This window comes from Martes martes (genome assembly GCF_963455335.1).
Source record: "Martes martes genome assembly, chromosome: X".
Classification (NCBI taxonomy): Eukaryota; Metazoa; Chordata; class Mammalia; order Carnivora; family Mustelidae; genus Martes; species Martes martes.
The window spans coordinates 119,216,412-119,243,358 of record NC_137897.1 but is presented as its reverse complement, the minus strand read 5'-3'; the positions used below and the strand labels follow the sequence as shown (position 1 = coordinate 119,243,358).

At 36.6% G+C, this 26,947-nt stretch overlaps 1 protein-coding gene across 1 annotated transcript in view; it reads left to right on the top strand.

Annotated features, from left to right (window-relative positions):
- GABRA3 (gamma-aminobutyric acid type A receptor subunit alpha3) overlaps nt 1–26,559 on the top strand; it is a gene marked incomplete at both ends in the record, with an annotated part of 353,799 nt that extends 327,240 nt beyond the window's left edge. Inside the window, 2 exons of the mRNA XM_080795411.1 lie at nt 3,899–4,110; nt 26,224–26,559. Coding sequence (XP_080651537.1) covers nt 3,899–4,110; nt 26,224–26,559 — 548 coding nt within the window. The remainder of the gene's footprint in view (nt 1–3,898; nt 4,111–26,223) is intronic.
- Between the last annotated feature and the right edge of the window lie 388 nt (nt 26,560–26,947).

The following is a 26,947-nucleotide window of genomic DNA, read 5'->3' as shown; positions in this document are numbered from 1 at the left end:
TTCTTGTTGGATAGATCCTTTCGTTATGATATAGTGTCCTTCTTATCTCATTACAATATATAAGAATGGCTACTCCAGCTTTCTTTTGATGTCCATTTGCATGAAAAATTGTCCTCCACACCCGCACTTTCAATCTCGTGGTGACTTTGAGTCTAAAATGATTTCCTTGTAAGCAGTATATCAATGGGTCTTTTTTTTTTTAATCTGTTTTGATACCCTGTAACTTTTGATTGGAGCATTTCGTCAATTTACATTCAGAATAATTTTTTAAAGATTTATTTATTTATTTATTTGAGAGAGAAAGAGAGAATGAAAGAGAGCATGAGAAGGGGAGGTCAGAGGGAGAACCAGATTCCTTGCATAGCAGGGAATCCAATGGGGGACTCGATCCTGGGACTCCAGGATCATGACCTGAGCCAAAGGCAGTTGCCCAACAAACTGAGCCACTCCAGGTGCCCCATAATTATTTTTCACTCTCACTATAACACAATCAGAAATAAAATATTTTTGTATAAAAAAGAATAATTGTTGAAAGAATTGAAAGATATGAAGTTAGTGCCATTGTAGTACATGTAAGGTCACTGTTTCTGTAGACTGTCTCTGTTCATTTCTGGTCTTTGTCATGCTTGGACTCTCTCTTTGTGGATAGGATATTATTTCTTACAGGGATGGTTTAGTGTTCACTAATTCCTTTAGTCTTTGTTTGTCCTGGAAACTCTTTATGTCTTCTTATATTCTAAATGCCACCTTTGCTGGATACAGTATTTTTTGCTGCATATTTTTCCTATTTAGCACATCAAATATATCATGCCAATCCTTTCTGGCCAGCCAGGTCAGTTGGACAGGTCTGCTGTCCACTTTATGTGTCTACACTTGTAGGTTAAGGACCTCTTGTCCTAAACTACTTCCAGGATTTTCTCTTTTTCTTTGAAATTTGGAAGTTTCATTATTATATGCAAGGTGTTTTTATTGATTTTGAGGGGGGTTCTTTGTGACGCCTGGATTTGAATGCCTGTTTCCTCCCCATGATTAGGGAAGTTCTCAGCTATAATTTATTCAAATAAAACTTTTGTCCTTCTCTTCTGCTCTTCATCTTCTGGGACCCTTGTTATCTGGATATTATTTCACTTTATGGAATTGCTGAGTTCTCGAGGTCTCCCTTCATGATCCAGGCGTTGTCTTTCTTCTTTGCAGCTTCATTTTCCATCATTTTGTCTTTTATATTAACAACACTCTCTTCTACCTCATTTATCCTTGCTGTTAAAGCCTCAATTTATGACTGTATCTCAGTAACAGCATTTTTTATTTTGACCCCATTAGATTTTAGTTCTTTTATTTCTATATTTCTATAATAAGGGATTTTCTAGTGTCTCCTATGCTTTTTCCAAGTGCAACTACTATCTTTATAATCATTATTTTAAATTCTAGTTCAGACATATTACTTATATAATTTTTGATGAAATCCCTGGCAGTATTACCTCCTTTTTTTTTGTTTTTGTTTTTGAGGGGATGAATTTCTCTGTCTAGTCATTGTATTCAGAAGAGAAAGGAGGATAGAAAAGAAGAAACCAGCAAAAACTATAATAACAACAACAAAACATTTAGGAAGTGTTTCTGGTGTATGCTGTGTACACTCTGCTGTTGTGTTTTGCCTGCTCTTTCCCACTGGTTCTTCCTCTACAGAGTTCCTACTTGCTTGTAGTGGAAAGTGTTTGGACCTTTATGTAGCTGTGCTTTGATTTGTCAAGATAAGTCTCTTAGGGCGCCTGGGTGGCTCAGTGGGTTAAGCTTCTGCCTCTGGCTCGGGTCATGATCTTGGGGTCCTGGGATCAAGCCCCACATTGGACTCTCTGCTCAGTGGGGAGCCTGCTTCCCCTCTCTCTCTGCCTGCCTCTCTGCCTACTTGTGATCTCTGTCTGTCAAATATAGAAATAAAATCTTTAAAAAAAAAAAAAGATAAGTCTCACGTGTGCCACATCTCTTCCTCCAACTGTGTAGAGTGTTTCCTTAATCCTCAGCTCATCTTCCTCATTGTTTAAAATAGTTAAATGTCGATCTAGTTGTATTTGAAGGACAAGGCAATTTCATGGTCCCCTACTACTCTGCCAGCTTAACTTGGCCACTCTGCTTGCTTTTCTATGTATCTCACCACATTAGGACTACTTTCCATGCCCCTACTTGATCCAGACCCACATTCTCCATCCTCTTGAACATTCCAGCACTCAGAAAGAGGGTCTGACTACTCCCTCTTCCTGAAGTCTGGATGTCTTTGGGTACAACAATTGTCTTGTCAAAATTCTAGGGTACAGAGACTATAGAAAATATTCATAGATGGGGAGAATGGAGGCATAGAGAGATGAAACAAATTACCCAAGATACGAAGCAAGTAAGTGGGAGAGTCCAGGGCTTTTAATTTCTAGTGTAGCTATTTGAGGCTAGAATACTTTTGCTAACAATGATAAAATTATTATTATTATAATATTACTTAAAATATGTTTATAATTATACCACTATAATTAATTATCTAATTATGACACTATTCTTGTTAATAGTAAAAATAAAAGAAATGTTAATTATAGAAGCTACTATTTCTTGAGTGTTTACTCTCTGCCATATATGGTGCTGTGGGCTTTATAAACATCATCTCATTGGATCCCCCAACAAATTTCTGAGTCTGGTATAATCACACATTTTACACATAATAAAACAGGCTTAGTGGGGGTAAATCTCCTTGCTCTAGGTATATTGCTAGTAAGTGTAATTGCCAGAATTTCAGTCTATTTTCAATCTAATTGCAAAGCTTATGTCGTTAACCACAACACTATAACTCATATGTATATCTAAAATACAAACAGTAGAAAAATAGTTTTAATAGAATTTAAAAGTGAGTAAATGGAAGTCTTAAATTTAGGTTAATAACATCACCAATAAAAAGAATCAGTTGATCTAAAAGCAAGCTCTGGTTTGACAAAAATTCACAAGAAACAGATATTGAAATAGCTTTGGTTGTCCACAAAGCTCAATAGGACCTGGACCTTTAATATGGTTAAAGTACCATTTTCTACAATGGCTTGTTGCAGTATTAGGAGAACATTGTCTACAGTAAGAGAAGTGAAAATCCTGAGTCTTTGGCTCAGGTTCTGGGCTGTTCAGAAGAACTACCAGAATGGGGAAGGAGGAGAAACAAGAGAAGGAAGTGGCCATGTCCATTCTGGAGATTAACAGATTGATGAGGAATCATCCCCACCTTCTCCAACTCTCTAAAGGCCCATCCTGGAAAGGAAGGAGCAGACTTTTCTTTCCTGTGTTTCAGAGAAAGAATTCTGAGATCAGTTAGTGGGCTGGGAGTTAGAGGAAGGCAGGTTTCAGCTCAGAATGTAAGGTTTTTCTAATTTAAAATTGTTCTTACCATGAAGTAGATTACCTGTTCTTTAATGGTAATAGTAAAGTAGAGGCTAGAGGAGAATTTTCATTTTTTAAGGAATTTATTTATTTATTTATTTGACAGAGAGAGACAGTGAGAAAGGGAACACAATCAGGGCAAGTGGGAGAGGGAGAAGCAGGCTTCCCACTGAGCAGGAAGCCCAATGCAGGGCTCAATCTCAGGACCCTGGGATCATGACCTGAGCCGAAGGCAGATGTTTAATGACTGAGACACCCAGGCACCACTAGAGAAGAACTTTTAGAAGTGCTTTACTGGATATTCTTATTCCTGAGATAACTGGGATGGAGTAATTACTAGGTAGAACCATCCCATGTTGACATTCTCTGTGTTTACTTTAAAGGGACCATTTTGAGTGGGGTATAGCTCTTCCTCATAAGTCAAAGTTGCTGATCTCATCATATATGCTCTAAATGTCTTCTAGTGGCAACTTGTTCTCATCTTCTCTCTCCCCAGGTGTCACCACTGTTCTCACCATGACCACTTTGAGTATCAGTGCCAGAAACTCCTTACCTAAAGTGGCATACGCGACGGCCATGGATTGGTTCATAGCCGTCTGTTATGCCTTTGTATTTTCTGCGCTGATTGAATTTGCCACTGTTAACTACTTCACCAAGCGGAGTTGGGCTTGGGAAGGCAAGAAGGTGCCAGAGGCCCTGGAGATGAAGGTGAGCTACAGCAAGGGTGGGGGCTGGGAAGCACTCCCTGAGAGAACTGTATTGGAACCAGGAGTGGGCAGCCTGCAGCCTGTGGGAACTGGCCAAGGCTGTGTGCTATTCACTGGGGTCATCAATCCAATTCTCAACTGGAGTGCTTCTTGGCAATGTGGAGTGTTTGCTGGGGGCAAAAGAAAGAGGGTTTGTATCATGGAGGGTTGATGTCTTGTGATGAGGGACCGACCCTAAGTATGATACTGCTAGAATCATGGAGAACACATTGTACTTATAAAGCCATCCAGAAAAGTGCACAGTCTCTAGGGCCAATTCTGCCCTTCATTATTCAGTATATTCCCACTACATTCAAACTAAAGTGATCATTATTCCTTCTGGGTCTCTGCTTAACTTTTTATGCTCTACCTAAACTATTTTTTTTTCCTGCCTTGTGAAGATCTACTCATTCTTTTTTTTTCCCCAGCTTACTCTTCAAAATACAGATTAAATGATATTTTCTCCATAGAACCTTTCCAAGAATCATCTGGATAGTTTTAGCTTTTCCTGTGGTAGGAGAAGTGTGCTCCTATTATTATAATCTTGTATTTGTATTAGAGTTATTTATCTGCCTCCTCATTAGACTGAACATTTTGAGGGCAGGGGCTTGTCTACATCATCTTCCTAACTAGCCAGCATTCTTGAAACGCACCTGATTCATAGTAAAAGCTGAATAAATGTTAGTTGGATTGGTTGAGAGATGGGAAGGAGGAAAAAAAAACAATAAACCAACTAGAGGTGGTAGGAATAAAACATAAATACTGTGAAATCAAGATTATTGTCCTTGGCTGCTTTAAAAGAGTTCAGATCTCTAGATCTAGATGAAGACTATCCAAAGATGCTAAAAAGAACTGGCAGATGTGGTCCCAGAACCATTCCAGTACTATGAAGAATCATGAAGAAGAGAAAAGATAATGAAGATTTTCAAACTGGAGGAAAAGATATATTTCATAGAATACAGACTGGTGAGTTGGCAAAATTTTAGACTAGATTTTCACTACTTACATAAAATTTATTAAGTCCTTGGTATAAATTATGAAGAAATAAACATATTTCTACTAATTATATCTATCATAGGAAATTTTGGGTTGATTTTATTATTATACTTAGCATAGTTGTTACCTTTGTATCCTTAAAATATATTAATCCATCTAATACTTGATTTGTCATCTATGAACAAGGTCTATTGACCCCTCACACACTACAAAACAGGGAAATTAGTATACTTACCTTACCTCTCACCTTCTCTGTCCTTGTAATTTCCTAACTTTTGTTTATTATGCTATTTCTGAATTGTCAAAGTATTATTGTGTTGTCAAGGCTTACAGCATTTACATGTTTTTTATGGAGCCAGCCATAATACCTATAGTCAATTATGTGTATTTCTACATTTAAATGGATAAAAGGACTATTTTGAAAAGATGGCCCATTTTTCCTTTCATTGCTTAGTTACCTCAAGGTTATCATCTAGAATATTTTTTAAGGCTCATGGGAACAATATTTCCTATAATATTGCATGTGTAGAATTATCTGTCAATTGTTTATACTTGAATTGTAGTTGTACTGTTATATAATTCATGGGTCCTATTCTCTCTCTGATGTCCATATAGACATTGATTGCTATACTCACGTCTATCACTGTTGCTATGAAGAATTTTTTTTTTTTTTGCTATGAGGAATTTTTTTAAAGTTTATCTTTATTTATTTGAGAGAGAGAGAGCAGGAGCATGGGGTAGGGGCAGGGGGAGAGGGAGAAGCAAGCTCCCCACTGAGCACAGAGCCTGATGCACAGTTCAGTACCCAAACCCTGAGATCATGACCAGAGCTGAAGCCAGATTCTTAACCAACAGAGCCACCCAGGAGCCCCTGTTATGAAGAAATTTAAAACCAGCCTGAGAGTCTCTTACACAACGGAGGAATTGATTTTATGGCCTAGAAGCCCGTACAAATGTATCTTTTATTTATAAATTCTAGTTTCTTTTCAAGGATATATCTTGATCTATCTTTATGAATTTTTTCCTAGGACGTCATGCAGGGTTTTTTCTCAAGTATTTTAAATTCCAGTTAGTTAACTACAGTGTAATATTAGTTTTGGGTGTACAATTTAAGGATTTATCACTTAATCACTTACATACAACACCCAGTGTTCATCACAAGTACCCTCCTTAATGACTATCACCCATCTAACCCATGCCTCACCCACCTTCCCTCCAGTAACCATCAGTCTGTCCTCTATAGTTGAGTATCTGTTTTATGGTTTGCCTCTCTTCCCCACCTTGTGTTCATTTGTTTTGTTTCTTACATTCCACATATGAGTTAAATCATGGTATTTGCCTTTCTTTGACTATTTCACGTAGCATACTGCACTCCAGCTCCAACCACATCATTGTAAATGTCAAGATTTTGTTCTTTTTATGGCTCAGTAATATTGCATTATATATCACTTCTATTTTTAAACATTTTTAAATTCAATTATTTAACATTTAGTGTATCATTAGTTTCTAATATAGAGTTCAGTTATTCATCTGTTGCATATAATACTCAGTGCTCATTATATCACCTTCCCTCCTTAATGCCCATTACCCAGTTACCCCATCCCCCCTCCCCTCCTGCAACCCTCAGTTTATTTCCTTAGTTCAGAGTCTCTTATGGTTTGTCTCCCTCTCTGAATTTGCCTCATTTTATTTTTCCCTCCCTTCCCCCATGATCCTCTGGTTGGTTTCTTAAATTCTGCACAAGGGAAATGATATGATAATTGTCTTTCTCTATTGACTTATTTTGCTTAGCATAATATTCTCCAGCTACATACACATCATTGCAAATGTCAAGATTTTGTTATTTTATTATGGCTCAGAGATATTCTATTGTGTATATATACCACAACTTCTTTATCCATTCATAAGTTGGTGGACATTTGGGCTCTTTACATAATTTGGCTATTGTGGACATTGCTGCTATAAACATTGGGGGTGCATGTATCCCTTACAATCAGTATTTTTGTGTCCTTTGCATAAATACCTAGTAGTACAGTTGCTGGATCATAAGGTAGTTCTATTTTTAACTTTCTGAAGTACCTCCATGCTGTTTTCCACAATGGATGCACCAGTTTGTATTCCCATGAATAGTGTGAGAGGGTTCCCCTTTCTCCATTCTCCCCAACATCTGTTGTTTCCTGCTTTATTAATTTTAGCTATTCTGACAGGTGTGAGGTGGTATCTCATTGTGGTTTTGATCGTATTTCCCTGATAATGAGTGATGTTGAACATCTTTTCATGTGTCTGTTAGCCATCTGGATGTCTTCTTTGGAAAAGTGTCTATTCATGTCTTCTGCCCATTTCTTAACTGGATTATTTGTTTTTGTATTGGGTTTGATAAGTTCTTTATATATTTTGGATACTAGCCCATTATCAGATATGTCATTTGCAAATATCTTCTCCCATTCTGTAGGCTGCCTTTTAGTTGTGTTGTTTCCTTTGCTGTACAGAAGCTATTTATTTTGATGAAGTCCCAATAGTTCATTTTTGCTTTTGTTTCCTTTGCCTCAGGAGAAATATTTAGTAAGAAGTTACTGTGGCCTAGATCAAAAAGGTTGCTTCCTGTGTTCTCTAGCAGTTTGATGATTTCCTGTCTCACATTTAGGTCTTTCGTCCATTTTGAATTTATTTTTGTGTAGTGTAGATCAAAAAGGTTGCTTCCTGTGTTCTCTAGCAGTTTGATGATTTCCTGTCTCACATTTAGGTCTTTCGTCCATTTTGAATTTATTTTTGTGTAGTGTAAGAAAGTGATCCAGTTTCATTCCTTTGCATATTGTTGTCCAGTTTTCCTAAAACCATTTGTTGAGAAGATTATCTTTTTTCCATTGGATATTCTTTCCTGCCTTGTCAAAGATTAACTGACCATATAGTTGTGGGTTCATTTCTGTTCCACTGAACTATGTTTCTTTCTCTTCTCTTCTCTTTCCTTTCTTTCTTTCTTTTTCTTTCTTTCTTTCTTTTTTTGCCAGTACCATACTGTCTTGATCACCAAGGTTTTGTAATATAACTTGAAATCTGGAATTGTGATGCCTCTAGATTTGCTTTTGTTTTTCAAGATTGCTTTGGGTATTCAGGGTCTTTTGTGGTTCCATATAAAATTTAGGATGGTTTGTTCTAGCGCTATGAAAAATACTGTTTGTATTTTGATAGGGATGTCATGAAATGTGTAGATGGCTTTGGATGGTATACAACTTTTAACAATTCTGTTCTTCCAATCCATAAATTGTAATATTTTTCCATATCTTTGTGTCATCTTCAATTTTTTTCATCATCGTTTTATAGTTCTCAGAGTACAGATATTTTACCTCTTCAACTAGGTTTATTCCTAGGTATAGTATGGTTTTGGGTACAATTGTAAATGGAATTGATTCCTTGATTTCTCTTTCTGCTGCTTCACTGCTGGTGTATAGAAGTACAACAGATTTTATATATTGATTTTGTATCCTACATCTTTACTGAATTCTTTTATCAGCTCTAGTGATATTTTTGGTGGAGTCTTTGGGTTTATTTCTTTTTGTTGTCTAAATGCTGAGGCTATGACTTCCAGTACTATTTTAAATAACAGTGGCAAGAATGGACATCCCTGTCTTGTTCCTGACCATAGAGGAAAAGCTCTCAGTTTTTAATCCATTGAGGATGATGTTTGTTGTGGACTTTTCATATGTGGCCTTTATTAATGTTGAGGTATGTCCCCTCTATCTCCACTTTGTTCAGGGATTTTATGATGAATTGATGTTGTATTTTGTCAGATACTATTTTGGCATCTATTGAAAGGAATGCATGGTTCTTTTTTTTTTTTTTTTTTTTTAAAGATTTTATTTATTTATTTGACAGAGAGAGATCACAAGTAGGCAGAGAGGCAGGCAGAGGGAGAGAGGGAAGCAGGCTCCCTGCAGAGCAGAGAGCCCGATGTGGGGCTCGATCCCAGGACCCTGGGATCATGACCTGAGCCGAAGGCAGAGGTTTTAACCCACTGAGCCACCCAGGCGCCCCAGGAATGCATGGTTCTTATCCTTTCTTTTATTAATGTGTTGTATCACATTTGATTGGTTTACAAATATTAAACCATCCTTATAGCACCAGAATAAATCCCACTTGATTGTGGTGAATGATACTTTTAATGTATTGTTGGATTTGATTTGCTAGTATTTTTTATTGAGAATTTTTGCATTCCTGTTCATCTGGAATATTGACCTGTAGTTCTCTTTTTTAATGGAGGTTTTGTCTGGTTTTGGAATCGGGGTAATGTTGGCCTCATGGAATGAATTTGGAAATTTTCCTCCCATTTCTTTTTTTTTTTTTTTTAGAATAGTTTGAGAAGAAGCCTATAGATTCACAATAGTCTTTGCTTTAGGAAAGCTCTAAGAAAGCGTTCCTAAAATGTATCTGTGTTCTGTTTTCTTCCTAAAAGCACAGAATTTTATATATATATATATATAATCATAGAGCTTTCTTTGTCTTCCATATCTATTATTTTTCTCTAATAATTTTTAACTGTTATTTTCAGTTTCACTTTGCTCATTTTTCTCAAGCCTGTCTTCTCTGTCTCTGACCATTTTTACCAGTGCCTATTCACCTTCATTTTTGTGGTAGTATTATTTTTCCTTATATTAATTTTATAATCTTTGTTGACATATTTTTAATGTGTTTTATGTTTGCTTTTTCATGTTGTTCCACAATTCTTTACTGATAATATCCCCCCTTTTTGCAACATATTTTGCATTAGTACCTTTTTTTGGAGGGGGTTTCAATTATTACATGAAGTTGCATTAGGGAAATTCTTTACTAGCCCTGCAATGTGTGACAGTATCATTTTGGGGAGGGACTGAGAGAATGAGTAGGACAGTACTGAGTAGTTGAGACTAATTAATTTGAGCATCATCTGTTATCTATAAAATTCTTAGGAGTACTCCTCCTTGTAGTTTTGATTCTGCTTCTATCAAGAAGTTTTCCTTGCTCATGGGAAAGTCTTCTATGTATGGTGCAGAGGTATCAGTGTGTGTTTGTATGTGTATGCATGTGTGTGTAGTATTATATCATTTAATTATTCTAGTCTCCACCTCCTTTGCCACTATATGGTGGTCAAACAATGTTTCAGGTTGTTCTCACTACCAGTATGAAGACTGATTTTGTTTCAAAATGGGGGTCATTTGTTTCCTCACTCAGGTTATGCCACCCATCTTTTAGGACTCTGTTCCTAAAATTCTATTCTGGTCTGAATTCCAGAGTAAGAGACATCCTCAGTGTCTTCTACACTCTAATCCAATTTTTACTGCCTTTGGAAGTCCTTACTTTTTGGGATCAGTGTTAAAAATGCTTTCACATTTCATCAAAACCGGAGTTTGATTTTTCTCCCATTTTCCTTATTCTTATAGTTTTTACTTGGTTCCAGAGAGGAGAAGGAAGAAAATATATCCTTTCTCTGACATATTAAAATGAAAATTTCCTAGAATATATTATTAAACAGATATTTTACGAGCAATTAACACTATTCACTGATATCTAGCATGAATCAACTAAGAAGAAATTATGCCAAACTAGCCTTAAAAAATTGCATTAAAAGTTTACTAGACTGGTAGACCAGGGAATATCATAGACTTTGTCAAGACATCTAACTACTTTTATTTTTTATTATTTTATTTATTCTTCATGAAGAAGAAACAACAGTTGAAAAAAATAGTCCAATTAGGCTGATGTCATTGGTTGACTAATTGAAGTCAAATAGAATTGACAGATGAATCAATGTCAACATGAATGGATGTCCCTGTGAATAGTCCATAGGGGTTCATCTTTGATCCTTTCTTCTTACATGTTGTCATCAATAATTCAAATTTGTAAGTTGATATTAATGAATGTTGATTGGAGAAGATTATCTTCTGAATTACGAATCAAAAAGAATTTCAAAAGTTTGAGAGAACAGGCTGAAAACAAGAGATTAACATTAGCTGAATCGAACAAATTCTTTTTTTTTTTTTTTAAAGATTTTATTTCTTTATTTGACAGACATAGATCACAAGTAGGCAGAGAGGCAGGCAGAGAGAGAGAGAGGGGAGGAAGCAGGCTCCCCGCTGAGCAGAGAGCCCGATGCGGGGCTCGATCCCAGGACCCTGGGATCATGACCTGAGCTGAAGGCAGAGGCTTTAACCCACTGAGCCACCCAGGCGCCCCACGAACAAATTCTTATACATAGATACAAAAAACATTAATTCTTGATAGTGAAACATAATAATAATTTCCCATTATAAATAGGACACTGAGATAGATATAGAGAAAAAACAAATTTAATATAAGCCTTGTATCTGGTGTAACTTTCAAAAAGCCAAATTAATTTGAGTCTGAGTTAAGAATTACCTAGAACAAGTGAGATAATAAGCCCTTTTTATTCTATACTGGTTTAGCCATGTTTAAAGCATACTGTTCCAGTTTGGTTACTATAATGGGGAAGGGGCACATATCTGAAGGGAATGATCTATCTAATTTCAGATATCTGAAAGGTTGTTATTTATGTCTTTTGAAAACTGTAGTGGACTTTTTTTATGGCTAAGAAGAGGTACAGGAATGGTTTGAAGGCAGAGAGAGAACTAGAATAGATTAATATAAGACTTGGATGTCAAAAATGATGACCATTTCTCCAATTCCAAGGAATGCTGAAAATTTAAAAAAGGACAAAAAGAATCATTTAAACTCTTCTTCAAAAATGGTGATATCAATCTTTTTCTTTAGTCCCTCTCCATTGTCAATCCATTTAAATTATCTAAAAGACTACAATTTTGAGATTTGGAAAAAGAAAACAAAAGCTACAGAACACAGAACAATGGATCTTTAATGTGAGGGTGCTCTACTTTTTCTATACTTTTACATTGTGAAGGCACTAACACTGAGAACTGTTGACCCACAGAAAAAATGAAGTGCTTTGAAAATAAGAAATATTGGTATCTAATTAATCTATAGCAAATTAATCTATACCAATTAAATTGCTATCTAATTGATAACTAAACTCAGTTTGGTTTTTTCCTACTTTAGAGAAGCATTAAGCCTTATTTGATTTATAAAGCTAGAATAGATTTAAAACTAGTATAAATGATTTAAAAATTTATTTCTGAGTTATACTATGATTAGAGATTAGATAAAATGTTAGGGGAGAGATTATAAATGAAAGGAAAAGAAGGAATAGATGGGAAAAAAACTCCTCCCTTACAAATGAAAACAAATGACTACCTTATAATTGCATTCTGAAAAATAAATGAACTGTGGGCTTCTGAGGATCAACTATATGTGTTTATCACTGCTTCCTCTGACAATCCCACTAAAATGAGAGTAAAGAAATAAAATAGGTATAAATAAGCACCAGGAAAACTGGAGAAGGGATTTCAGTCAAATGAGAGATTTTAGTACATTTTTTAGAAGAATGAGTGTGGAAAGGGAGAATAAGAACTAATCTATTAAGCTAGAGTAAGATAGAACCCTAAAGAAACTCAGGGTTGGAGGTGCTTGGTATAGCAGAGAATAAAGCAGCTAGGGATATTGGTTAAAATCTGTGTACAGAGTAGTCAAGATCTCAGAGCCTGCCCAATACGTAAAATGTCTGCAGCCAAATATATACTTTCCAGAAGAATGGCAGAAGTTTCTAAAGAAGCTGAATGTCTCCAGAATAAAGACCATTACATATGTACATTTTGAAGTACCCCATAAAAAATTACCTGCTTCCAATTGATCTTAAGTCTTCAACCAGTCAACAAGCTCAGCTCAGATACATTTAGCATACATACATCTTTTATGTTGTCAAATAATTTTGGTATATCAAGGAGTATCAAAGTGAAGTTTGCAATGTGAAAGAGAAAAAGCAAAGATTTTTTGTAAAAACTCATCGTGGAAGAAACAGGGATAATTTAGGGAATTAAAGAAAATTCTATCTTTTATATTAGTAAATATATCCATAAAACAATAAGATACTAATATAAAAGGAAGTCAGATTGCCTTTGGACAATAGAAGACCCTTTTACATTCTATTGTATCTCATCAAAATGGCTCAACAAAACAGCCAGAGAAGTCTCAGAGTACCTTAAATTCAAAAGTTAATATTTAAAATAAAATAACAAAGACTAATAAAATAAAGAGATAGGCATTTGCTACAAAATCAGGCACATAAAAACCAAACAAAAATTAAAAAGTGCCACTATTAATATCAGTTAAAATGTAACTTACAGACATAAGACTTAAATTGGTCAGATCTGCTATAGCATGATGAAATATATAATGCACAAAGAAGTTACAATTAGGCCACTTTATACACCAAGCAATAAAGGTGGGAAACACAAGGTCTAAACTCTCAGAAATTCAAGATCTCAATAAAATCAAAACAATAGTACATATCTTAATAATCTCTTGCAGATTTTGACAAATCATGTTGCCAAAAATATATATGGTTTGGGAGAATTTTGAATAAATTTACTCAAATAAACATAAAAAAAAGGAAATCAGAGAATAAGGAAGAGCTCTTGAAATTAAAAAGAAATGGCAAAATAAAAAAAATTAATAGAGAGATGGGAAAATAAACTGGAGGAAAATTTCCCAAAAGTAGAGCAAAATGAAAAAACAAAACAAAACTGAGAATATAAAAGAAAAGGTAAGAGACTTAGGGATGAATCCAGGAAATAAGCCAACACAGAAGCTGCAGAGTGAGTGAACAGAGAAAAAGGAATGAAGGAAATTAACAAGGAACTAATATAAGACATTTTTATAAACAGAAATACATAAGTCTCCAGATTGAAAGTGACTTCATAGGCCCACATAAAGCCACATCATCATGAAATTTCAGAAAAGCAGAGATGAAATGATAGTCTAAAAATATTCTTGAAATAAGTGTGTGGGGTGTTGTTGTTGTTGTTGTTGTTGTTGTTGTTTTGCAAAGGAATAGTTACAGAATGGCATCAGACTTCTCAAGTATACTGGATGGTGGAAAACAGCAGAGTAATAAATCTCATAAATCTGAGGGCCAAATGCTTTTCAACCTAGAATCCTGTGCCTAGCCAAAGTATCAATTAAATAAAGAGGTACAGTAGCCATTTTCAGACCTCTAAGATCTCAGAAATTTCCCATGCACTATACCTTAGGAAGATACTGAAAGATATGTTCTATTAAAACAAAAGGATAGAATGTAAAAGACAAGGATGTTGGATCCAGAAAAGAAAGTACCAGCAGGGGAAATAAGTGAACAGAAGTCCTAAAATGAAAGCTATGCAGCAAGTAAACTTGGAGAAGAACTAGTCTAGACTGGGGCAGGAGGCTAGATGCATTTATATAGTCATTTATAATGATGATTATTGATTGAACTAAAAATATTGTTATAATTGTATTGGAGGATGGAGAAAAGGTTGCATTAATGAGGTAAATCATTATCAAAAAGATTGGTTATGTGTGAAGCTAATAGCAGTATAAGCATATTATTTAGAAATTTAGTAATATCACCTAAGAGAATTAAAAATAATTGTGACTTGCTGGACAAGATGAGTACATTGAGGTAAGGGTTTTCTGGTTTTCATTATAAGATTTTAAGTTCATTTTTTAAAGATTTTATTTATTTATTTGACAGAGATCACAAGTAGGCAGAGAGGCAGGCAGAGAGAGGGGGAAGCAGGCTCCCTGCTGAACAGAGAACAGGATGTGGGGCTCGATCCCAGGACCCGGAGATCATGACCTAAGCCAAAGGCAGAGGCTTAACTCACTGAGTCACTCAGGCACCCCTTTAAGTTCTTTTTCTTTTAACTGTATGTTACTTTGATTAAACTTTTAAAAATTAAAAATAAAAGAATATAAAATGAAGAAATAAACATCTACATTTTAAAAAAAATATTATTCTTAGAACTGCTTTTACGGGCACCTGGGTGACTCAGTCAGTTAAGCATCCAACTCTTGATTTTGTCTTCATTCATGATCTCAGGGGTCATGAGATTGAGCCCTGCATGGGCTTATGCTGGGCAAGGAGCCTGCTTAATATTCTTTCTCTCCCTCTGACCGCCCCCCTAAAATTTTTTTAAAAAGGATTGCTTTTAAAATAGTCAAATTCTTACCTAAATCTTGTAAATACAGTAATTCTTACCCTCTTTTTCTTATTATAAGAATATTTGGTGGGTATTGGGGAGGGCACGTATTGCATGGAGCACTGGGTGTGGTGCATAAACAATGAATCTTGGGGGACATCTGAGTGGCTCAGTGAGTTAAAGCCTCTGCCTCCGGCTCAAGTCATGATCCCAGGACCCTGGGATTGAGCCCCGCATTGGGCTCTCTGCTCAGCGGGGAGCCTGCTTTCACCTCTCTCTCTGCCTGCCTCTCTGCCTACTTGTGATCTCTGTCTGTCAAATAAATAAAATCTTAAAAAAAAAAAACAATGAATCTTGAAACACTGAAAAAATACATTTAAAAATGTCAAAGAGATGGAAAAAAAAAAAGAATATTTGAGGGATGCCAGAGTGGCTCAGTCAGTTAAGCCTGTGCCTTTGGCTCAGGTCATGATCCCAGGGTCCTGGTCCGGGGATTGATTTCCACGTTGGTCTCCTTGTTTAGTAGGTAGCCTGCTTTTCCCTTGGTATGCTATTCCTCTTGCTTGTATTCTCTCTCTCTCTTACTTTTTCTTGCAAATAAATAAGTAAAATCTTTTTAAAAGAGATTTTCCTTCTTAAAAAATATTTGAATGTTCTAGAATAATACTTTACATTAGATAATATACTCAACTTCCATCCACATCTTGGAAAATTTAGCTTATTATTATTAATGGCTTTGAAATCTGTGGGGCATTCCTATAAACACAGCCACAAATTGAGTCACCCCTTGGTATTTTTCCTGTGGGTTAATAAAATTCACTATGGGTTAAGTTGTACTCATAAACTGGTAGTCTTCCCTCCCTGTTCTATGGTAGACATAAATGCCCTGAACAAAAGTTTTCTATCATTGATGATCAATTGAAACAAAAACAAACAACAACTTTTTTTTTTTAATATATGCGGGATGCAGAGCTAAACATAGCATGGCCCTAGTACTCAGAAGCTGATGGTCTAAAAAGGAAAGTAAATTACGTGTACATATACATACAGAGCCCTGATACAGGACCAAGTGCTGACAGTCATAGGAAAGAAAAAAACAAAATACTCTCTCTCCATTTTTTTTCTGTTTACCTTAAATTGGCTATTTCATGAGGAAACTACTTCCTCAGCTAACAGTTCAAGTGGAAGCAACCTTTCCATTCCTTCCTTTACTTCATGAAAACTGCTTTGTGCTTTTATGCTAACCTCATGTAGCTATCTCACTCTATTTTTTCTTTATCATTTTTCCAATATTATTGTCTCCTGCATGCTCATTTTATATATAGAATTTTATAAGTACTTGCTGTTATTTGTGACCATTCTAAGCTCAGTTATTGTTTTTCACTTGGATGACACATCTGACATCATAAACTAGAATTGAGCCTGTCGTCAGTTCTATCAAATAAGCTCTGCATTATCCCACTTGCCAAGCACTGTTACTGTTTCCACCACTAGGTGAGGGCTTTGGAAATGAATCAGTCTGATTGCCCATTTATTTGTTCTAGTGTTTTGTTTTTCCAGGAAGACTATGAGAGTTAAGTCAGCCAATGATATTAGTATGTTTGGAAGGGCTACCAGATATCAAAGCTTCATGATAAACTTCTGTGTAGACATGGGAGGCCATATGTTCTACAGGGCTTACCTCTGTGTCATCCCTGGTCAGTGGCCTAATTGTAGTTTCTTGTGTTATTATTTATCCTCCCCTCATTTCTTTTTTTTTTTTTTAAGATTTATTTATTTGAGAGAGAGAGAGAAACAGAGCATGCATGGGGGAAGGGACAGAGGGAGAGAATATCCAAGCAGACTCACTGAGTATGGAGCCTGATGCAGGGCTCTACCTCACAAGCCATGAGATCAGGACCTGAGCCAAAACCAGGAGTCAGATGCTTAGCCAACTGCACCAACCAGGGACCCCTAATTCTCCCCTAACTTTTTATCTTTGTCCTGTACTGTGCTTTTTTCTAGACTTTATCCTCCCATCCTTCGTAAGTTTTCCCTCATTTCTCTCAGGAATTCCTGTTCATGGAAAACAAACCATTCTACGTTACCAGATTTTTAAAAAAGATTTTATTTATTTATTTGACAGACAGAGATCACAAGTAGGCAGAGCGGCAGGCGGGGGGCAGGGGAAGCAGGCTCCCTGCCGAGCAGAGAGCCCAATGCGGGGCTCGATCCCAGGACCCTGAGCTCATGACCTGAGCTGAAGGCAGAGGCTTAACCCACTGAGCCTCCCAGGCTCCCAAACACACATAAAAAAATATGTGTTTTTTATTCCAATAACTCCTATCTTAACTGACACCCATTTCTCAGTTGAGACTTCCCTTCTGCTGCCTTTTGCTTGACAGAAGTTGTTATTCTCACCCCACTTTCTAGAAGTGTATTTCACATCCTCCTAACCCCAATATTGCTTTTAGACCATTAATCTTCCACTCTTATACTAAAGATGTCTCCTCTGAAGCTCCAGATATATCAGGATTTCCTGTTGTTCTCTTTTATCCTTGATATTTTCCTTTGCATACAAGTCTCCATATCCGTTCCTAGCCTCACTGGATTGGCCTCTTAATTTTATTCGTCCACTAACCATCTGTTGTATACCCAATAGTCAGAATGATCTTTTAAAATTGTAAATTAGAAAAATTTTGCTCAAAATACCTTAATGGCTTCCCAGCGCACATAGATCAAAATCCATAATCTTTACCATGCCTTTAAAGCGTTATAAGATCTGGTTGCAGATCTATGATGTTACTTTTTACCATTCTTTACCATCCTCCTCCTCCTCCTCCTCCTCCTCCTCCTCCTCCTCCTCCTCCTCCTCCTCCTCCTCCTCCTCTTTCTTCTTCTTCTTTTTGTTTAAGTTCAATTAGCCAAGGTATAGTACACCATTAGTTTTTGACATAATGTTCAATGATTCATTAGTTGAGTATATCACCCAGTGCTCATCATATCACATGCCCTCTTTAATGCTTATCACCCAGTTACCCCATCCCCAGTCTTTTTAAAAAAAATTTTATCATTCACTCCATTTAGGTCACAGTGGCCTCCTTTATGATCTTTGTACAAGTCACTAACCTTCCAATGGCAAGTGTTTTGTTACTACTATCCTTTCTCTCTGAAAATTTTGTTTTCAGATCTTTTCATGGCTTGCTTCCTCATTTTATTCAAATCTCTGCTTACCTTCTTAGATTTTCTCTAACAGATATCATACTTCTTTACCCCTAACCTGCTTTCAAATACTATCTATGTTTTGGTGGGTAGAAAGGTACACAGTGAGTTAAAGTAAATGTCATATAATGGTATTTACATCCTTAATGGAGAAGGTAAAAGGAATTGTCAAGATTTAAAATACATTTTATAAGAAATAGGAAACAGAATTGATTATGAACACAGAGGAAGATTGCAGGCAGATTGAAAAACTAGAAGAATTCAAGAATATAAGCTTATAAATGCCACCAATCCATCAATGGCTATGGAAAATTTTTTTCAGAAACAAGTAGAACAATTGAATTGGAGTGACTGAGGAAGTTGATGATCCTGGGGAGTGAGTGCTGTAATACGCCACCTGGCAAGGTCTGGTTAAGAAAACAAAGAATATGGAATAATGGATTTTGAGAAACTGCAGTTATTCATTCATTTGTTAAGTATTTACTGAGTGTCTACTACATGGTAGGTTGTGTGTTAGGTGCTAGGGGTACAGCAGTGAAAAGTAAAACATGGCTCCTTCCTTCAGGAGGTCAAATTAAAACTATCCATTAAACAATTAATCCCCATCCTCCCCTCTACCCTACCTCTAGCAACCATTCTACTTTCTGTCTCTATGGATCTGAATAGTATAAGTACCTTATTTAGGTGAAATCATATAATAATTGTCATTTGTGACTGGGTTATGTCACTTAGCATAATGACCTCAACATTCATTCATGTCCTAGCATGTGTCAGAATATCCTTCATTTCCAAGGCTGACTAATATTCCATTGTGTGACTAGAACCCATTTTCCTTATCCATTCTTTTCTCTACAGACACTTCAGTTGCATTTGGCTTTTGGACCTTGGGAATTATGCTATTATGAACATGAGTGTTCAAATCTCTTTAAAACCTTGCCTTCAGTTTTTGGGAATACATACCCAGAAGTAGAATTGCCTTGCCAATTGAGCCACTCAGAAGCCCCTCTATTTGTGGTTTTCATCTGCATTTCCCTAATGACTAATGCTGTTATACATCTTTTCAAATGCTTTTTGGTCATTTGTATATCTTTAGAAAAATGTTTATTCAAGTCCTTTGCCAGTTTAAAAATCGGGTCGATTGGGTTTTTTTTTCCATTTTGTTTTTGGGATTTTTTTTTGCCCTTTTAATTGAAGTATAATTGATAATATCTTCTTAGTTTCAGGTGTATACAATGATTTATTTTATACATTATGAAATGATCCCCATAAGTGTAGTTACTGTTACCAAAGTTATTATATTATTGACTGTATTCCTTATGCTGTACATTACAACTCCATGATTAATTTTATAACTGGAAGTTGGTACCTCTTAATCATTTTCACCTATTTTACCTGTTTCCCCAATCCTTCCCCTCTCCAGTAACCAAGTTACCTCTATATAGAGCCTATTTCTGTTTTGTTTTCTTAGATACTACATATAAGTGAAATCATATGGTATTTGTTTATCTCTGAGTTATTTTACTCAGCATAATACCCTCTAGGTCCATCCATGTTGTGGCAATTGACAAGATTTAATTATTATGGGTGAGTAATATTCCATTGTATACATATACTCCATAGCTCCTTTATCCATTCATCTATTGATGGACACTGAGGTTGCTTCCATATCTTAATCATTACAAATAATGCTGCAATAACCATAGGGTCTATGTATCCCTTCAAGTTAGTGTTTTCATTTTCTTTGGGTAAATACCCAGTAGTGGAATTACTGAATCATATGGTATTTCTAATTTTTTGAGGAACCTCCATATTGTTTTCCATAGTACCTGAATCTATTTACATTCCTACCAACAGTATATGCAGTTTCCCTTTTCTCCACATCCTTGCCAATATTTTTTTTGTCTTTTTGATAATAGCCACTCTGACCAATGTGAGGTGATCTCTCATTATAGTTTTGATTTGCATTTCCCTGATGATTAGTGATGCTGAGCATCTTTTCTTATGTCTATTGACCATCTGTATGTTTTCAAGTCCTCTGCCAATTTTTTAAAAGATCTTATTTATTTATTTGACAGAGAGAGACAGCAAGAGAGGGAACACAGGCAGGGGGAGCGTGAGAGGTAGAGGCAGACTCCCCGCTGAGCAGTGAACCTGATGTGGGACTCGATCCCAGGACCTCATGATCATGACCTGAGCTGAAGGCAGATGTTTAATAACTGAGCCACCCAGGCACCCTCTCTGCCAATTTTTAAATTAAGTTTTTTTTTTTTATATTTAGTTGTGTGACTTCCTTATATATGTTGGATGTTAACCCCTTAGTGGATGTATGACTTGCAAATATCTACTCCCATTTAGTATGTAGTCTTTTCATTTTGTTGATTGTCTCCTTTCCTGTGCAGAAGCTTTTTAGTTTGATATAATCTCATTTGTTTATTTTAGCTTTTATTGCTGTTTTCTGAGGAGATTTGTCTTAAAAAATATTGTTAAGACTGGTGACAAATAGATTGCTGCCTATGTTTTCTTCTAAAAGTTTTATGTTTTCAGATCTTCCACTCAGGCTTTTAATGCATTTTGAGTTTATTTTGTATATGGTATGAGAGAGTAGTCCAGTTTTGTTTTTCTGCATGTAGCTGTTCAGTTTTCCTAGCACCATTTATTGAAGAGACTGCCTTTCCCCCATTTGATCTTTTTACACCCTTTGGTCACAGCTTAATTGGCTATCTATTCATAGGTTTATTTCTGGATCCCCTATTCTGTTCATGTATGTGTCTATTTTCATGCCAGTACCATACCATTTTGATTATTATAACTTTGTAGTATGTTTTGAAATCAGGAAACATGATACCTCCACCTTTGTTCCACTTACTCAAGATTGCTTAGCTATTTGGGGTCTTTTAGTGCTTTCATATAAATTTGATAATTTTTTGTTCTAGTTCCATGAAAAAATGCCTTTGGTATTTTGACAGAGATTGCATTGAATCCATAGATTGCTTTGGGTAGTATAGACATTTTTAAAATGTTAATTCTCCAAAACCATGGAACAGTGTAATTTTCCACTTATGTTGTCTTCAGTTTCTTTCAGCAATGTCATAAATCTCCCTTGGTTAAATTTATTCCTGGATATTTTATTTTTTATGTTTGAGGAACCTCAAACTGTAATGAAATTGTAAATGAAATTTTTTTCTCTTTTTTTTGCATTTTTAAAAATTTTTAATTAATTCAATTTAATCAACAGATACTATATTAGTTTAACTAGTACAATTTAGTGATTACTTGCATAAAAAACCTAGTGCTCATTACATCAAATGCCCATCATCCAATTAATGACCACTTCCCCCTACCCCCTCCCCTCCAGCAACCCTCAGTTTGCTTCCTATAGTTAAGGGTCTCTTATGGTTTGTCTCCCTCTCTGTTTCCATCTTATTTTATTTTTCCTTCCTTTCCCCTATGTTCATCTGTTTTGTTTCTTAAATTCGACATAAGAATAAAATCAAAATTTTTTTTTAAATTTGTCTTTCTGTTTTAATGCTCATTACTAGTGTATAGAAATGCAAGTGATGGGACACCTCGGTGGCTCAGTCATTTAAGTGTCTGCCCTTGGTTCAGGTCATGATTCCAGGCTCCTGGGATCCAGCCCCACATCAGGCTCCCTGCTCAGCATGAAGCCTGCTTCTCCCTCTCCCTCTGCCCTGCTTGTGCTCTCTCTCTCTCTTTCTCTCTCTCAAATAAATAAATAAATAAATCTTTTAAAAAATGCAAGTGATTTCTGCCTGTTAATTTTGTATCCTGCAACCTTACTAAATGTGTTAGTTCTAATTGTTTTTTGGTGGAGTCTTCAGGGTTTTCTATATATGGTATCATGTCACTTGCAAATAATGACAGTTTTACTTTTTTTCTAATTGAGATGACTTTTATTTCTTTTATGTTGAGGCTAGGACCTATAATAGTATGTTGAATAAAAAATGGTGAGAATGGACATCCTTGTCTTGTTCCTGTTCCTAGAGAAAAGGCTTTCAGCTTTTCACCTTTGGGTATGTTAGCTGTGGACTTGTCATATATGGTTTTTATTATGTTGAGGTATGCTTCTTCCAGTCTCACTTTGTTGAGAGTCTTTATCATAAATGAATGTTGAATTTTGTCAAATGCTTTTTTTTGCATCTATTGAGATGATCATGATTTTTATCCTTTTTTTGTTACTGTTGGGTATCACATTATTGACTTGTGGATCTTGAACCATCTTTCCATCACTGGAACGAATCCCACTTGATCATGCTATATACTACTTTTAATTAATTTGCTGTTGAATTTGATTAGCTAATATTTTGTTGAGGGTTTTGGCATGTATGTTCATTGGGGATCTTGGGCTGTAATGTGTGTGTGTGTATGTGTGTGTGTGTATGTGTTTGTGGTGTCTTAGGTTGTGATATCAAGGTAATGCTGGCCTCATAAAATGAGTTTGGAAGTGTTCTCTCTTCTTCAACTTCTAAAAGTGCTTTGAGAAGGATAGGTTTAACTCTTCTTTAAATGTTTGGTAGAATTTACCCATGAAGCCATCTGGTCCTGGACGTTTTTTTGTCACTTCTTTGATTTGTCTTTGATTTCCTTATAACATATATGCCATTACTTTACTCCACTTATGAAAACTGGGATTCAGGAAAGTTGAGTGTCTATTATGGGGTAGATTCAGAGGCTCTAGGCCATATCTGCATATACTCTGATGGCTTGGCTGAGTATCAAGTACATTCAGGGCTCCAACTTACCCTATACTTTGCACTTCTAGAACAATAGACATGAATGGCATCTGAGGAAAACCCCTGAGTTGGACATGCATTGGTCCATAAAAGTTTTCATTGCCTCATCCTAAAATCCACGTGAGGTGACTTTCTAGAAGGAAAGTTGTCCTGGGAGTCATACTGCTGGGGAATTTGGAGGAGTCAGTTTCAGTTTGGTGGTGTGGGAATTACTCCCAGCTGATCTATGGAGATTTATTTTCTGTATAGGAGAGGACAAGACTAAGGAGGAACAAATGAAAAATCACATTGAGAATCCTGTGTGGGGAGGTCATCTTTTTATTCACTAAACATCTGTCACACGCCTAAGTTAGGCATTTGGCTAGGAAGGAAGGAATAGAATCACAGCTTGGTCAAAACTAAGTCTAGTTTGTATCTATCAAATTCTAGATCAGAGGGAAATATTGAAAACTAGGTACAGAAATGGATAAATATTAACTATTAATCTCTGCATCCTGTTTCTGTCTTCTTGACAGTACAGCTTTTGCTTTGATTTCCTTCCTGACAATTTAGGTAAAAAATTAGAATGGTTGACTAAAATGTGCCATGTTGAAAAGTGCAAGGGAAATTAAAATGTAATTTTCCTTTATTGCTTTAAAAATCTGAGATTAAATCCACTGCTGCTTCTCCTCACCTATAGAACAAAAAGGATTTATAAAGCAAAAGAAATTGTTTGATCTTTGGAATGACTGTTTGAGAGACTTGGTCATAACCAGCTTATATGATGACTAAATGGAATAATATGAAAGTCAAGGTAGTGGGGTTCTTTTCTTTCCTTTCTCCTTTTTTCTTTGTCCATCCACCAAAAAAAAAAAAGAGATTACTAAGCAAATTTAATAAGTAAGCAGTCAAACAAGTAAAATGCTATTTAATAGCAGAGGCATTTAGCAGCATGCCTCTATTCACACAATGAAGTTGCTCATTATAAATGAGTCCCATGTAGTATTTAAGGCATTTGCAAGGTTCTTAGAAGTCTTAGAGCTCTGTCCCCCCTTCCACTTGTAGCAATCTGGCTGCAGTTCTTAAAGAGAAAAACTGTGTTGCTTTATTAAAGTCCTATTAGTGAGATGGTTTGTGTACTTAAACCAATACTCTCTCATTTATCCCACACTCCCCCTCTGATTAAAAACTCTAAAGTCAGCATGGGCAGGCAGAACAGGAAAGCAGGGCATACAAGGCCTTTGTCATGTACACTGTGATCCAACTACAGCAGACTTCTTATCATCCCTTCAAACAAGCAGTGCCCTTAACCCGTGCTATATCTTCATCTAATGAGTTCCTGCTTATCTTCTGTGACCCAGTTCAAAAAATTCATTGCCTTCTCTGAGCTACCTTTTCTACATCTGTAGGTGTTTAGCCCATCATTTTACTGAATTCCCATTATATCTGTTATAATTTGCTCATATCTGTTAGAACTCTGATCATACTATGTAACACTAATGTGTTCCTACAACCCTCTCCACCACTGGACTGTAAACTCCTGGAAAACAGGGATTGAAATGGATTCATCTTTTAACCTTCCCACCTATCCCTAAATACCTAGCATAGTTTTGACCCAGTAGATACTCAGTAAATATTTGGCAAAGTTATACTAGGATCAGGAAGGTAAATGGCAGTATGGTCTAAAGGGGGAAAGATAAAAATGGTAGGGACTCTGATGTAAAGAAGAAAAGAAAGAGATTAGGGGAGAAGGGTCGGTAAGAGAAAGGTGGGAGTAGAGAGACCCTGGAAGGAAAGAAGAAGAGGAGGAGTAAAATAAAATACAGATGCTGGGAAGCAAAATAACACTGAGAAAGGGAACAAATGAGGTGTGTGAAATTAGGGCAATGCAAGTAGTTATCACTTTTCATTAAATACTCTCAGGCATTTCTGAAGCTCATCTATCCCCAACTTTTCCCTAGAAACAAAAAGGAATGGAAAGAAGAAAAGGCCAGAGTACAGGGGGAGACAGCAAACACTATAAACTATGAGCTCAGTCATTCTATTCTGCTCTAGACCTGAGTTTTGTTTCCTCTTTTCTTCATGGAGGGTCATGGGTACACAAATCATATATGTGGGAACAAATGGGCACATGTGTGCATGTTTGTTTCTCAGTGAGTTTTTTCTTTTTTTAATTCTGAAAAAAAATTACAAAAGACAGTGTCATAACAAAGGCAGAAACAGCCAGGGGATTGCTGTGTCAGAGGGAAACATTTCATAGCTCCCTGGGGAAACATTGGTTCCTGTCTGTAACCATGTATGAGTGAAAAACCCTGGTGTGCCCCCTAGCTTGCTGAACACATTTACAGTGCATGAAGGGTGAGATACTGTTGTAATGATGCATGTAAACATGCCATAGTATTTATTGTGTCTTTAAGTTGAAATGACTTTCAGACTCACATAGCTCTCTTCCTCACAGGGGATGTGCCACTTGATGGTTGAAGCCTTTTGGAGTTATTTCTCGGGTAACCAAAAAAGTGTCTCGCACCTATAGAAAGCAACACAGTACAGCCCTGGATAAAAGTCAGGAGCCCAGGTGGCTAGTGTGGGCTCTGCTACTCAGTCTGAGGCTGAATTTTGTCATCTGTCAAATGGAGTAATCTCACCTACCTACTTGATAGGGTTACTGTGAGGATCAAATCACATGAATATAAAAAACCCTACATGCAACCAACATTTCACAGTTTTCCAGTGATTCTTACCACCATTCTTTCATCTGATCCTCTCAACAACCCTGCCAAATATTTTGATTTTCATTTTACAGATGAAGAGACTAAAGCACAAAGAGAAGTGACTTGGCCAAAGCCACATAGCTAGTAAACCAGGATGATGCAAGTTTTCTGTTTTCAAGCTCATCTTCAATTATCCTTAGACACAAACCTGTCTACTCAGTGCTATTGGCTTCCTGGCCTCTGTTTCTTAACTTCCTTCATGGCTCCTCCTCCCTACAACCTCTGAAGGTGCTCTGTGTAATGAATTAATTAGCTTTTGTTTTGTCCCCCCTTCTCCCCTACTTTTTCTGGCTCTTAGAAGAAAACACCAGCAGCCCCAACAAAGAAAACCAGCACCACCTTCAACATCGTGGGAACCACCTATCCCATCAATCTGGCCAAGGACACTGAGTTCTCCACCATCTCCAAGGGCGCTGCTCCCAGTGCCTCCTCAACCCCAACAATTATTGCTTCGCCCAAGACCACCTACGTGCAGGACATCCCGACTGAGACCAAGACCTACAACAGTGTCAGCAAGGTTGACAAAATTTCCCGCATCATCTTTCCTGTGCTTTTTGCCATTTTTAATCTGGTCTACTGGGCCACCTATGTCAACCGGGAGTCAGCTATCAAGGGCATGATCCGCAAACACTAGATAGTGGTGATGCAGCAACCAGAGCACTGTATACCCTAGGAAGCATCCAGGCACCTAAACCCCAGGGCTCCCCTTTCTGTGTTTCAGGATTATTCTTTTTGACTCTCTACCAAGCTGTGACTCTCAATTAATATTTATGAATCTTAATGAAAAAATAATAACAGAAAAATTACTTGTCCCTCTGACATTGCTGAGTGTACCCTCATCAGAGCCAAACACTGCCATTTGTTCAGTTGCTCATCTTAGTCTGCCAGTCTCCCCCAGCTGAGGGCACTGCATGTATTTTATTGTACTCTGCCCACTGCAGAAAGAACAGGAGAGTCTACTACTTGTAGTGGGAACCTTGGCTATTTGAGTGGTCTAGACCAAGGAGGATTCTTGACTGGTC